Source organism: Dryobates pubescens, chromosome 9, assembly GCF_014839835.1.
Source record: "Dryobates pubescens isolate bDryPub1 chromosome 9, bDryPub1.pri, whole genome shotgun sequence".
In the NCBI taxonomy this organism is placed as follows: Eukaryota; Metazoa; Chordata; class Aves; order Piciformes; family Picidae; genus Dryobates; species Dryobates pubescens.
In genome coordinates, this window is record NC_071620.1 from 23,940,453 (window position 1) to 23,956,006 (window position 15,554).

At 37.8% G+C, this 15,554-nt stretch overlaps 1 protein-coding gene across 7 annotated transcripts in view; it reads right to left on the minus strand.

Moving 5' to 3' along the window:
- The window catches only part of CTNND2 (catenin delta 2), a 576,017-nt gene that overhangs the window by 85,148 nt on the left and 475,315 nt on the right, over positions 1–15,554 (minus strand). For all 7 annotated transcript variants that reach the window (XM_054164400.1, XM_054164398.1, XM_054164401.1 and 4 more), the window contains 2 exons: positions 3,348–3,465; positions 198–383 (listed from right to left, as the gene is read on the minus strand). In XM_054164400.1, the coding sequence (XP_054020375.1) occupies positions 198–383; positions 3,348–3,465 (304 nt within the window). The remainder of the gene's footprint in view (positions 1–197; positions 384–3,347; positions 3,466–15,554) is intronic.

A 15,554-nucleotide genomic window follows, 5' to 3' on the forward strand; every position in this document is an offset into this window, starting at 1 on the left:
GTGCTAGCACGTAATATGCAACTTTCTCAAGCAAACATATGAAACTATTCCAGAGCCATAATCTGCTTTAAGATCTCAGCTAATTATCAAATACAATAGTTTCATATAATATGCATCAGGCACTTAATTTCTAATATACTGCAATATCTAAGTGATGGGCACTTCAAGTACTCATAACTGCAAGTAGCTTTCATTACCTGATCTTGTGATTTCTTTTTCTTCTTCTTCTTCCCCCAGCACCCTGAACTCTCCGCATCTTTTCCATTGGCATCACCACAGAGTAATCCATCAAGTTCATCTGTTCCCATCTGCTGTCCCTGAGATGTTTCTGCAGCTAGCCTGTATGAGAGGTTCCTCAAAATGCACACACAGTTTTCAACGGTCTGAAAAGTGTGACAAAAACAAAAGCACACACCCCCCCCAAAACCCAGAAAAAAAGTTAAAATCCTTCCCTTGCTCACTCTGTATATAAAGCAGAAGTAGTATCATAAATCTTTGCATATACATTTTACCAGGACAATTATTATCTACTCATTTCTGAGTGACTCCAGGCAGCCACAACGGAAGATATCAAGAAACTTTTATGGAAAGTAAAAGTTACCAGCAGTTTGGACATTTTCCCAGAATTTATTTGTTGTCACTCTGAATTTCATGCTGTAGTCCCATGTGAAACAGGAGCTGAGGTAAACAGTGAGCAAGAGAACCAGAAAATACACAGAATGCCACCTCAGTGAATAGAAAATACTACAAACACAAAATGGCAATAGGTTCTGGGTTTAGTTTGCCTTTTCTCTTTTATTTAAACCAGAAACATTTTTCTTCTGGTGTAAATTCTATGTAAATCATCCAAAAATTGTGATCCAAGTTCTGTTTCACAAGTACTTGTGGCATGAACAGGTGATGTTTCTTGAGTACCAGAACTAAGACTACAAATCTCTGTTTTGTTGCTTTTACTGATCTAGTCAGGCTAGAAGATACACTGTGGGCAGCCTTGCCCTTTCAATGGGTATTTGTCCCCCACATCCTTCAAGTAGGAATCCAGAAACAGAATGAAACCCAGTGGAAGAAATTCACTGACAATTCAATGTAATGTCTGGAAGTCTAAAGAAGTTCAGTTTAGACTTACTTGAAGCCTACTCCTTTTTTTGCCTTTTTTTTCAGTTTGGTTTGACTATCCCTAATAAGGATATATGCTTTCTGGAGACAGGAAAAACATAGATAAAAAGTCAGTCTACCTTATTTCCATTGTTTCTAATGCTCCATGGAGATAAAAAGTAATAGTCACTACTTTCCAGCTCTGTTGCTTCATTAACCCAGAATGGAATTCTTTGAGGGTTGTGGCTCTGTCTTACTCTGCCATATTCACCACTGAGGCAAAAACATGGGGCTTCTTTTACTTTCATGTACTGTATGAGCTTATGCCAGGTAGGTATTTGGCACACAGTTTTTGTGATGACATTAAGTTCCAGACACAATACTGAACTCAAGACTCATCTACGCAGGAATATTCATTTTTTAACGCAGATGAAAAATTACATTATACTTGTACTAATTTGAACTGTCCAGCCAAATACATAAACATGTGTAGAAATACGTGTCTACCTCTTTGCTGTTTCTTTAGAAATTCTGTAGGTGAATTTTATTCACCCTTGGTAATATTTACTTTGGCACAGTCATAGCGTGATGAAGTCGAAGGCTGTTTAGAGCTCTAAATTTTAATTCCCCATTTTATAAATAATAGTTTTTGCACTTAAACCTCTCATTAAGTTGAAAACAAATAAGTCAAGGACAATGCTACCTCAGGCTAAAAACTGGTAAGTAAAATTCAATGCTCAAATGCAACTGATAGCTTATCAACCAAGCCAAGAAAGCTGGTTCCAGCCACACAGATGGACAGAATTCACTCCTTGACTTGTAGCTTTGAACTTTCCAAGGTTTTTATGCTGCTAATTCCTTTTCAATTCTCATCATAAAGGGACTAAATAATAGTTTAGTAGTTTTTTCTACTTTAATAGATCAAATAAAAATGATGACCACTAACTTCACCAGATTACATGTTTTAAGTCACTCATTTTAAACTCTTACTGTGAATTAGCATAGCGTTTTCTTAGTACGCATTTTTAAGAAACACTGATGCTAAGATGCTTGCAATGCTGCTAAGATTTATGCACTCTTCACCAACATGAGGAATGACTTTAACAACAACTCCACAAGTGCTTCCAAATCCCCCATTCTCTTACACAGCCTGCAAGCACAGGAATGCCTTTTTCAGTATTTCAGTTTTTAGTCACCAACACGACACAAAATTACCTAATACTGCAATTGTCATGGCACCTGGAAAACAACGTTAATTTTAAAATACAGATGATTTTTTTTTGTCGTAAGAGCACCATTTTCAAAATTAGATTTAGAAGTTTTTTACAGTCACCCATTTAAATATTAAATTTCATTAAAATAATCTACTTTATCCTAAAGATGCAAGGTGGTTACACAATTGTGTTTGGCATTCAGCCAGGTGGCTACACGATGATGCTTGGTATTTAGCTGCACAACTGCTGTATTTCATATGGTTAGAAACTTGCTAGACAGGAGGTCTAAGGGAGGGAAATAGGAAGAGTTATTTTCTCTCCCATTTTTTTTCCCCTCATATATGACTTAGGCTGCCTTTTTTCCAAGTCTGAAAGCAAAAGGTATTTGAAACTAGTTTTCTTCTTCTTCTCAGGAATACCTTAATGTATTAGAAAGCTTCCATTTGCAAATGGTCATGTTAATCAGGTAGTGTCTTTGGAAGAAGTATGTTCATATCCAAGTTCTTTCATAGGAATAAAGTAATAAAAATACATCTTAAAAGAGTTGTTGCTGAAAGCATTCATTGATCCTCTTCACTGAAGATAACATGTTGGTTGAACTGTAACTGAAAACTGCCTAATAATTGCCCCCTCCCCCCCCCTTTATTCCCCCATTTGTTTGCTTGTCTTCTACATCTACCTCATTGTTATTAAATCTGTTTCATACTGGGTACTTAAAATCAATTTTAAGGTAAACCTGGTAGAGCAATGAAAGGAGTTTTGCATGGAATATCATGTATTTCTTCTTCTTAAACCAGTACCATATTTTCTCCCTTAATAGTTCAAGTGAAAGGATAACATGCTTACCTGTGCACAGTACACAGGTAGGTGCAAATCCAATACTTGGCACAGAAAAATACTCAGCTCAACAGAAATCAACAAAAAATATGGGCTAAATTATGCTTTGCTAAGGCATCCCTCAAAATGCATTAAAAAAAGCCAAACCATGTACCCTAAATACCTGCATTTTTCACTCTTTATAAGACAAAGATGACAAACCTTACTATCAATTTCACTGCTCCCCAGAGCAGACTGGATCACGTACAGCAATGCATCTGTCAGGCCATCACACTCCCTCATTCTTCTTCGGGCCTCTTCTCCAGCAGAGCTGACATTCCTGCAAGTGAACAGCAAGGGTCATCACCTCTCCTCCTGAAACCTCACAATTAACATAGAGATAAAACACACGTTTTCTTTTCCCTTTTCATCACTTCAGAGCTGTGAATAATGAAGACAGCTGTGAATGAGCTCAGGAAATGTAACACAGAGGGGAACAAATGGAAGTCGTTAGGTCCTCCACAAGAAGGGGCAGAGAGGCCAAGCAGCATGCACGACCTGAGCTAGAACACTCACAGCCTATTAAAATTTGGAGAAGGGCTGCTCACTTTTTATTTCTTTTTCTTTAAAAAAAGTAGATTTCAGAGCATTGAGAAAGTGTTTTAAAAATGTGCATATGTACATATAAGTCAAGTTTTAAAAATCCCAAGAAGTTTTGCCAAAGCAATCTCCTAGGATTTAAAAAGCCCCATACTTAAGGGTCTTAACCTGAGAGAAAAATATCAAAGCATAACATAAAACTTCTGATGTTCTTTGTTTCTCATTTTACAGGAATATTTCCTTTTCCCTCTCATTTTGAGAGAACATTGATAACTCAGTCTTCTCTTTATGTAGTTACAAGTTATTTTACATCACAAAATTTAAAAGCTCAGGTTATTATAGTAACTGTATTCCTCAGAAAGCCCTCTGGCTCTGTCTCAACCAAAATTTGCTGCATAACCTAATGTGAAATGAATTGCAAAATACTGATCCATAAAGAAACAAATATGTATGAATGAGCACGTATCAATAGATTCTATACTTGCTAACACCAAATCTCCTTTCAGAAAAATCACATGCAAATTTGCATAGCAGCTTTGATTTAGAAATCAATGAATTAGAAATCTCAGGATCAGAGCAAAATTTTCCAGCCTCCTTTGATAGGGGCAGACAACCCTCTGCTGCCGTGGCTAATTTGCAGCTTCTCTTTCCCCACTAGTAAAGTTTATACAAAAGAACAGAGAAGAACACACCAGCCCTATACCAATGTAAGGAAATGGAAAGGAGGGCATTGGTCCTTTCATTTGGGAAGAAGGCAAGGCATTTTCTTCCTCTTATGCCATTTTCAATTTCCTTTGCAATAAAGATGGAAAAAGGATGAGAATCCTGGGAAAGAAGAATGAATTTGAGATGGAGGAAGGTGAGAGGACTTAAGAACAGGTTTCATTTAAATTCTTTCTTTAAGCACTCCATCCTGTTCTGCCTTTCTATCATTAAAAAAAAAAAAAAGCATTCCTGTTCCCCTAAAGAATTTTCTTAATCAGATAATCTTATAATTGGACCACCCCTCAGTCCCTCCAGTGCAGGTCCATAATTGATCCTGTTCCCTAAACAACTATGATTTTCCATCTATACTTGAATACCCACACAGTCCTAATTAGTACTGCTCTCCCACACATGAGTTGCCCCAATTAATTCAATACTGTTCCCTTCACCTCTGCAGTCATCCTGACAAAAACAAACATCAACAACAAAAACCCCACAACACCCAAAACCCAAAGAAACAAAAAAACCCAAAGCAACCCCCAAAAAACCCCAACCAACAACAACAACAAAGGGTAAAAAAAAGACAAACAAAAAAACCCAAACAAACAAACAAACAAACAAACCAACCCACCAAAACCCAAACAAACAAAAAAACCAGCCCAGGAGCACTAGAAATAATTCTTTTATCTCCCTAGCACAAGAGTGACAGAAAGTAAAATTACAGAGCATGGATTTCCTGTAACAGTTTCTTGACCCTGTATTTGCAAGACTGGAGACTCTTGCTTAAAGGATATTTTGTGTAGACTACACCTGCAATTCTGGAAGGGCAGCATGCATAGGAAAAGCTGAATCATGGATCTGAAAAGTGCATTTCTGGGTGAGCAATAACAACAAGCGGGATTAGTGGAAATTCTGCTCTCCCACCACCCTCCAGGAAGATAGAGAAAGAGAGCTGTATGCAGCCCTAAAATAATAACTGCAAAGTACAATAGGAGGATGTTGAATAAGTGTTCTCAGCACATAACTTCTTTGGCATCACTATAAAAACCAACCAAACAAAAACACCAACAAAAAACACCAACTACTGAATCCTTTTAAACAGAATCAAATATAATAGTCTATACTAACAAGTCCAAGTCTGTACTAACATGTCCCATCTTTATTATCTGCAGCTACATACACTGAGTACAAGATTTCAAAATATATGGACTCTAGTACAGCCAAATGCATGCCATGTTCACTCTCCAGAGCCTGAAGAGACTGGCAGCCTCTCAACTCCTTTCCAAGTTCACCAGAAACATGTCCTTGTCAAGCCAGCAATGCAGAGAACCTTGTAGTCCCTGAGTTGTAAGTTGTCTGCCTCATTCATTTCCAGCCAAACAACAAATATGAGGCCAAAGTAATAGAGACACTAGGGGCACATCTTGCACAGACAATGCATTTCTTTTCCCTGAGTGGAGAAACTGTCTAGTTCAGTTCTTCTGTTCACCATCTGTCTCCTTTATGCCCCAGTTTCTTCTGTAATCAAGAGGTGGATATACCCAATTCCCACGACTGCTTTCCCCTTTTTTCCCCCAAAAAATCTCTGTGTAATTTCTGTACTGACTCATAGCTACTACAGCCCTCCTCAGAACTGAAGTATTTATTTATTTAAATGGGGTATGGCTTAAAACCCAAGTCAAATGTCATACTTGCATCAACATTTTAGCAGAAATAACAATTGGGTTATTTAATAAGAAGTACATCCTATTATTTAACTATTCCTATTTCACCTCTGTTGAAGGAATCATTAATTGAGATCTTTCAGAGATGGTCTCTAATATCACTATGTTCAGGCTATGTAGCTCTGCAAAAAAGAATCAGGTTCTAGATTATGTGAGCTGTCGAATAAAACATGCTGCCATCTTTATTTTCTTATTTCTCATTATTAACTTGAACATGCCCTAGCTGTCGGTGTGGCAGGGAGTGTGACATGGTTTGTCATTTGTGAATTTACAAGTCGCTGGGCAAACCTTAAACTGGAGCATTACTAGTATCTACTGTCTGTAAATTGTCCCACTAATTAGCACCTATTTCTCCAATTTCAGTCTCCAAAACAATAAAATCTGTTAAATGCAGTGTAAATAATAACATGTAATAAAATACATTTAAAAACCCCCACAAATTCTTTCTCTACATGCAATCCCCTATACACTCTCTATTTTATTTCTGTCAGATGGATTAGGAATTCTCCTTCAGGGTTCAAGCCTTGTCCCTGTGTCAGGCTGGAATACCCTGTCCCATCACAGACTGCAGTGAATGATGATGACTGTCTGAGCTGCACTTCAATGTCCCAGGTGACCCATAAGAGCTATTATTTTTGCTGTGTACTTCCAGCTGTTTCTGTAAACATTCAGGCTATTTGCTGTAAGGGTCTAAGAAGGTAACCTAGACACCAAAAAGAATAAACAAGCATCATACACATATCCAGTATGTGTGCCATCAAGCAGTCCTTGACAACTACAATTTTAAGGACTTTTTTATAATGCAGTAGACTTTGTGTCACATCAGCTTATCTATAGATATTCATCGCAGCCTTTGGATGCATCGTAAACAGGTTTGCTGTAGTAGGTATAGTAACCACTGTAACTTTTAAACAAATTCTGCTTTTTTAACAATATTTGTACACTAGATTTTTTAGATCATCTCTTATTGCTGAAAACAAAGCTACCTGATGAGTAGCTACTTTTCAGACATGCAAATATAAACAAGGTAGTGAGACAAAAAAACTCCACAAGATGATTCATTCTTATTAGCAGTGTCTAAATGTTAGGTTTTACTGTCGATACAGTCAGATTATTATTTGAAAGTAAAAATAACACAGATTTTTCAGTCACTGCCATAGAGCTATCTTGTGGTTTTGCTCCATTTGAATGACAGTTCAATGCAGTATTAGCAAGATTAGCAAGATTTCTTCTTGCTAAATGCTCATAGTATACCACTTATAGCCTTCTTTATATCTAATTTATTCCTCAGAGGAGTAATAATCTATCAATCCTGCATGTGGATTAACAGTAACACAGATTTTGGGGCAAATGCTCTCTTATTAATTAGAATAGTTCAACTATAATTAAAGAAGGAAGACCATTTTTTTATCAGCATGGAATTTGGCCTCAGATTTTTCTCTCTTAGTTATTTATTTAACTTTAAAAGCATATTCTGTGATTAGTTAAACATCTGACAGTCTAATGTGGATAGAGTGTTGGTTATTAACCTTTCTATTAAATCCTATGACATTGTGATTGAGCTTTCATTATTCAACTATATCTTTCATTTTCAAAACAACAGAGCAATCAGCCTACCAAGACAAGCACTCAACAGGTTACTTTTACTGCTGTGGTTCTGCATGTGAAAACCTGAGGCTAAATTCAGTGCTTTTAATGACCACTCTGTGGGATCTGTGAAGCAATTGTCTTCTAAAAAGTTTTTAGCTGTTCTGATATGTCTTGAAGAGATACATGGTGGAAAAACCCCTAACCTGCAATAAGCATCTCAAAATAAATTGTCTTTCCCCCCCCCCCCCAAAAGACAAAATTTATGACTTTTTGCCATAAAAATAGCAAAACATAATGGACATAGGGAGAAGATATGCTAGGATGAGTCAAAAGGGCTGACACACAATCCTACCACTTTGAAGATAAAATGCATAAGCCATAAGTATGTTAGATAAGGGACAGATTGATTGGTGGGATTTATTTTGCTTTAAAAAAACCTATCTAACAAATACACTTTAGAAAGTATGGAAGATGGATAGAAAATTGTTAAATAAAGGAAACAAATAGTCAAATGTCACACTGGAGGGTGGTCACCAGTAGAGTGATTATTCATAACCTATTAGAAAATTTATGGAAGATGCTAAATTATTTAGAGTAATAAGGAAATGCTAACAGGGAAGTACTGCAGGATTAATTAATGTAAATAGTTAATGTACATAAATGTAAAGCTGTGTACATGAGAAAAATATCTCATATATTCCTGATTTTACTTACAATATGTTGGGCTTAGAACTGACCACTGAACCCTCAGAACTATGACAAACATACATGAAGAGGTAGCTCAATACTCAACAGCAGCTAAATGAGCAAAAAGGACAGTAAGGCATATAAGACAAGCAACATAAGCTAAACCAGAATATAACACTGTATGTACTGTCTTTATTGTGGTGCACAATGCTGAGCCCCTCATCTCAAAAAGGGTACAACAGAAGTGGAAAAGATTCAGAGGAGAGGCACACACTTCTACATTAAGAAGAATGCAGTAATCCAGAATGTAGCAGGATGAATAAATGACAGAAAACAAAAGACAGAAAATATAACAAAACCCCATTGTGGTGACAGAGAAGGTGGTTAGAAATCAGCTTTCAATTTCAGCTGAAAACTGGGTGTTGCCAGACAAGGAAGACTTAAAACAGAGAAGGGATAGCAGGTGAGTGAAGTTGAACTGTAGATGTTGTGCCCGAAAGAACTTCTTGCTGACAAAAATGCAAATGGCCTCAAAGGGAGGTAAGTTTACAGAAGAGGAAACTATTAAGTTGTATTAAAACAAACAAAAATAATATCTGTTTTAGGAAGACTGGGAGCCAGCAAGTGGCTGGTATGGCAAAGAGGATAAGCAAACCTGAAAATGTGCCAGCCTCACAGACTCCCGGATTGAACTATAAAAATTGCTTTAGGTCTCTTCCTTTGGTATTTTGTACATGTGAAACACCAAGGTGACAGTTTCCCAGACAGAACAGGCAATCTGAATAGCTGTTCAACAGCTGGAGAATAAAAAGGACCATTTCAGCAATGGCTTCTGAATCAGGACTCAGTGCTGATGGTCCAATGGACGTAGACTTCCCAACTTTTGTTACTGTGAAGTAATAAACATGGCTGAAAATAGAAAAGAAAGGATGTAGATAGTGCAAAGGGCTTTCTGGTCCCCCACTGCCAGTACTGGAAGAAAGCAAGATGCCTCTGCAAGACACAGTAGAGCAGCCAGTGAAGATACAGAAGCTGGCTCTGAAAGAGCTACAAGACTACTGCTGCTGGCTCACCAGCTTCTCATTGACTGCCTCTCCACACAGCTGACTAACCTACACAAATGCTGGTACAATCAGTGTTCTTTGCACACAAACTGTTTCAGCATTACCTCAGGCAGTTCTGTCCTACAGAATTGCTTGCCTGAGGATACTGAAGCTTTTAATATTTGTATAGACTCAAATGCAACAGGAAAATTTGTGGAGAAGGATGCCACTGAGACTGTTAAATGCAGGCATCACCTGTCCATGCACCCTGGTTATGTGCTCAGGTCACTGTAAAAAATCAAAAATATCCTGTCAGGTGCTTCAGTCCTGTGAAGTTGTTTACCCATTTTTTAAATTTTCCTGATCAACTTGTTATCTTATTAGGAACAAAACCACTGATCACACATAAATAGCTTTCAATTTACCTCATTCTACCTATTATTTATCAGATAATTTTCTTCAAATGCCTAAAAATTGTTCAGTTTTGATATTCCTAGTTGCCTTCCTCTACATTAACTGTTTAAGCAATTTCTAAAGTATTAAAATTCAGGTTATTTGTTCATCATTTCTATGTCTATTTATTTCTTCCACTAAAAGATCAAGTCTGTATTTGTTCTGTTTAGCCCTGTGAGAAAGTCTCTGTCTTACATGAGGAACTTCCAATATGTAGAAAAATAGTCCCCTTTTTATTTTCTGTAGGATATATTCTCAAGAAAAACTTGTCATTACAAATTGGCATTCATAAGAACAATTGAAAAGAAGCAGGTGAAATGCTCTAGGGTTCAGAATATGCATCAAGGAAATATACTGCCTATAACAGAGAGTAATTTACTAAGTGTTTAAAGATATTGTTCTGACTATGAATATCAGTATGTCTCACACTGCTGAGATCACTTTATAACATCCTTCTCTAATCTAATTTTACTTTTTTTAGAGAAAAATCACTCTCCTTCAGTCAAAATTGTAACATATACAACTGCTAGGGAATAGGATTTTCTTTCATACCTGAAACTTGTGAAAAGGAATTTATCTAGCTTCATGTAGTATGTGAAATTTCTTTCCATCCTCTATGTATTTGACCTTGTCTTAGCTTAAGAACAACTAGGACCAGCAAATGAAAGCAAAAAGTCCTGGTTTCGACAGTTCTTTCCCCTTGAGTTATTCCTAGCATAGCTTCTGTGCTTTTCAGGGATACACATGAGCCTCTTTTCTATGCACTGAACACATCAGGTGATTATGATAGGAGTGCAACTTGAGAATACAACATGGGGCCAAAAGGTACTCCTGACCTGCTTCCAGGTTTTCCCCCAAATGATTTAAGTGCTAGCAGATATAGCCCAGCTACAGAAGGTGTGTTTGTTTCTAGAATAACAGTAAAGGACCAGACCATCACACACAATTAACACTTAAAAATAAGCTTGATGCAGGTTGGACAAGTGGAAGCCTGGTGTAGTGGAAGGTGTTCCTGCCCATGGTGGGGGTTTGGACCTAGATGATCTTTCAGATCCCTTCCAACCCAAAACATTCTATTATTCTATGAAAATACAGGTGTTGTAGAGAAAAACCTCTATTCCTTTGATTCAGGTATAAATCCAGTAATTTTACAGTCGATTGGGCAGACAATTATAATCCAAAATAAGCAGGAACTTTTGAAGTGGTCGCAAATAAAAGGAGATCTCGTAGTCTGACAATTTACAGACATGAGTGCATGTCTATGCAAACATGAAAGCCACATCTTAAGAAAAATAGTACAGCTTATTTTATACCTATTAAGACAGAATAGCATCTGTATGAGGGAAAACTAGTTTAAATTTCTGGATGGGATCTCATGACACTGTCATTTTGGTTTCTCAATCTGTGTTAGACAAGCATTCTGCTTGGTGCAGATGACAATTCAGACATGACATTCTGGCTGTAGAAATATTAAAATAAGTAATGTCATTACAGATACACTCTGGATTCCATTTTGACACCAGATCCTATTTTTCATGTTCCAACTTTCATTTTTCCATTTGTTATGCTGATTTTTAAATTGACGCTGTTGTCATTAAACTACAACAAAGAGTTTTAGATAAGGTGTTCACAGATTCACAGACTGCATTGTGTTGGAAGAGACCCTCAAAGGTCATCTTGTCCAACCCTATGTCATGAGTATTAAAACATACTGGATATTCCTGACATATACTTTGCTAGGTACCTAAGTTCAGTAAGCTTGTTTGCATGTCCCCTTGATTTTGAACCATTTAAATGCATTATTATTAATGCTTTTAAATTTTCAGTGTTCAGTATTGGAAACTTGGCACAGCTCTTTTCCTCAGGTTTTAGAATCAAGTGAAAAACATAATCACCAAAATCAGACCACAAACAATGTAAATAGTTATATTTAGTAGTTATCAGGCTGAAAATCCTATGAATAAAGATTAGGTTCCAGAAAAAAAACAACAACCATGACTTGCAATAAGCAATCCTATCAACCTGGAGGAACAAACAAATAGAATCGTGATTGCTTAAGTAAGATGATTCCATCAAACTACAAAACAATCTCTCTGACACATCTGAGTTACAAGTGCCTTCCTGCATCTATTTTACAGTCTTGGGGAAAAAAAAGTATTATCAGCTCAGAGCCTTTAGAAGAAAGGATGGTAAATCAGCTTTGGTTGTAGACTAATCAGATGAGCACAATTAATTACACCACCAATCAGTTCATTAGATTATTAGGTTCATCGCATTCTGATCAGCCACTTAGAAATTTTAATAGAGAGGACAAGAAGTCACAAAGCAGAACGCTTTATTAGAAAGTATGAAATACTACTTTGAATGAAACAATTTAAGTTATAGCATAGCATAGAAAAGTAGAAGTCAAATGTTTTCAACTGTGTGTATGCTGATACTTTCAAGGAATTGACTGTGATGGACATTTCCTGAAAATCTCTCCCCTCCATTTTCTCATTTTTACACTTTACCTCCATTGAAAACGTCAAGGTAGCTATGCTACTTCCCACTAACAAAACCTCACAGTGTTCTGATTTTTTAAGCTAAGTATCTGTAAAGACTCTTAGTATCATAAATTCCCTAATTGTAAATATATATATCATATATGATACTTACAATTTTTGCTTTACCTACTGTTCCTTAAGCGTAACAGATAAATATATATGTTCATGTCCTATTTTCATAACAGTTAACCTAGAACTGCCAGAGTGTGCATCCTACCTCAGATTATGTCACTTCATCTTATCTCCAAATGGCTTTATGTACATACTAGGACATGATGAAAGAACTGACCCTGTAGCATGCCCTTCAGCCTAATGACTCATTGTGCATCTTTGATGCTTGAAATAACCTGTAAAAAAAAGAAGGGAATCACTCTACCACTTATCGCCACCTAGACCATGCTATATAAAAGGATGAACCATCACTCTCTGCTGCTAGAGCTACTGTCAACGCTCTCTGCCCCTTTGGCTTATACTCCAGGGATGATGTCTGATGAGTTGCCTCTTCTGCCAAAGCAAATCTCTTACAAAACCCTACAGCATCCTGGCTTATATCAGAAATATTGTGGCCAGCAGGACTAGGTCTCTTCTCCCAGGTTTCTTTTCCCAGGCAACCAGCACCAGAACAAGAGGACACAGTCTCAAGCTGCACCAGGGGAGGTTTAGGCTGGATGATAGGAAGAAGTTCTTCATAGAAAGAGTGATTGGCCATTGGAATGGGCTGCCCAGGGAGGTGGTGGAGTCACCATCACTGGAGGTGTTTAGGAAGAGACTGGATGGGATGCTTGGTGCCATGGTTTAGTTGATTAGAAAATGATGGATGATGATTGATGATAGGTTGGACTCAATGATCTCAAAGGTCTCTTTCAACCTGGTTAATTCAATTCTATTCTATTGAGGCTGTACTTCAAATTCTGTATTGAGCTGCGGTGCTGGAGCACATCCAAACAAGGGCAACAAAGTTGCTGAAGGATCTAAAGAGCAGGTCCATTGAGGAGTGGCTGAGGGAACTAGGATTGTTTAGCCTGGACAAAAGAAGGCTCACAGAAGACCCTATCGCCCTCTATAACTACCTGAAAAGAGGTTGCAGCAAGGTGGATGTCAGCCTTCCATGATACAAGCAATAATACATGAGGACATGACCTCAAGTTTCATCAGGGGAGGTTGTACATTACAAAAAATTTCTTCAGCAAGAGTTGTAAAGCAATGGAACAGGCTGCACAGGGAAGTGGTTGAGTTAATATCCTGGGAGGGTGATTTAAAAGATGTGTATGTTTAGTGGTGACTTGGCAGGGCTAGGTTAATGGTTGGATATGATAATCTTAAAGGTCTCTTCCAACCAAATGACTGTATGATTTCTTCCTACAACTTGAACCAAAACTCTTGTGTGCACACCCCCTCCAACTCTTCTTCCCTCAAAATAATCTGACTTTGCTGAAGCTGCATGTATGTAAGTAAATCCTTCTGCAGAATCACTGTGTTCCTTACTTACCTCATGACCACTTTTGTGCATCCTGTTTCCATCAAGTCTCACCATACACAGCAATTTTAATATATGCTCTGTAGGCTAAGGAGCAGAGTGTATTTGTGTCCTAAAAACCCACAACTGACCACCAACAAAAAAAGAGTGGAGGGAGAATTACGCAAACTGAACAACTTGATGAAGTTGAGAGACAGTTTAAAGCACAGTTACTGATGCTGTGGATTGGATTCAGCTCCAATCTCTCAGTTCCCACCCTAAGATATTCCTGCAGTTGTAAGCACTCTTTCATTGACAGATAAGCATTTCCTGAGTGACAGATGCTCAGCACCATCAGACTCGCTCCCAGGTGACCTGCTTTTACAACACATGTATTGTACAAACCTTACTTCTAACAAAGTGCTTTGATTGTTGTGGTGCTATGTCTGGGAAGAGTTTCATGCTTTTTATGCTCTTGTGTGCCAGTCAGAGACCAAATGATCAAAAAGATAATTATAGCTTATAAAGGTGTCTGTTCTTTTATGAATAAACACTCAGTCTAATTTTGTAATTATTATTTTACCATTTTCAGTTAATTGTCAGTTACTCAACAACACAGCTTCCCCTGGTATGGTGCAAGCACAATTCCCAGAATTTCAGTAATATTTCCTATATTAGGTATAAAAGAGTGCTAATTATTTAACACAACTTTAGGAAGCTCAGCACATATTCCCCAGCTCAGAGCTGATTTCCATTGCCAAATCTTGCTGAAATAAATATGCTAATACAAAATACTAGTGCATTTTTTTCCCCTTCCTGAACAGGTGGCTCTGGTGAAATGACACTCCATCAAGATGGTAACTGCATGAATCGAGTATGGTAATGTTCCACTTCCTTGTGCTTGAGTTATCTATCTGCTGAAAGCAGGAGGGATACAGAAGGCTCATGTGATCATAACGGATGAACTACCTGTCTGTTTTGCACAAAATGATTCATTTACAGAAACTGCACTGAGAAAGGCAGAATTACCCTGCAATTTATTAATGATGATTAAAGTAATTCCTACCACTTCTGTGTTACTTGATTTATCTCATTTTTTACATACTCTCTACTCATCTGACAGCTTTACATACCAGTGTCTGCAGTCCTGCATCTGAACCTGGAGTCCTATCTCTGTCCCAGTGATGCTGCAGCCCTGTTTCTGGCTCAGTGTTTGGTTTTCCTGCCTTGGTCTTGGACCTACCTGACTTTATACCCTGTGGTTCCCTGATGCTCCCTGGAGTACCAATAAGACCCACCACTGTCCTCCCAACTCTGGTGCCCTGTCTGAGCTTATTTGTGAGGGCATTGTGTGTCCATGTTATAGCCATCCTCACCTCTTGGCTCACCAAACTTAAGGAGAAGTCCTGCTCCAGCTGTTCCATGAGACACCTGACTCTCAGTTTTCCTATACTGGTCTTGATATTCCTTCCCTCTGCAATCCTATAACCAGTGAAGACTGAGCAGCACTTTAGTGTAAAGGTCTATTATTCTGAACACTTACATACTTAACTGGACTAGGCTGAAGTTCACTGGCCTCAGCAAGTGCAAAGGACGTGGTCTCTACCTGAGATCCCCTGAATTTCAGT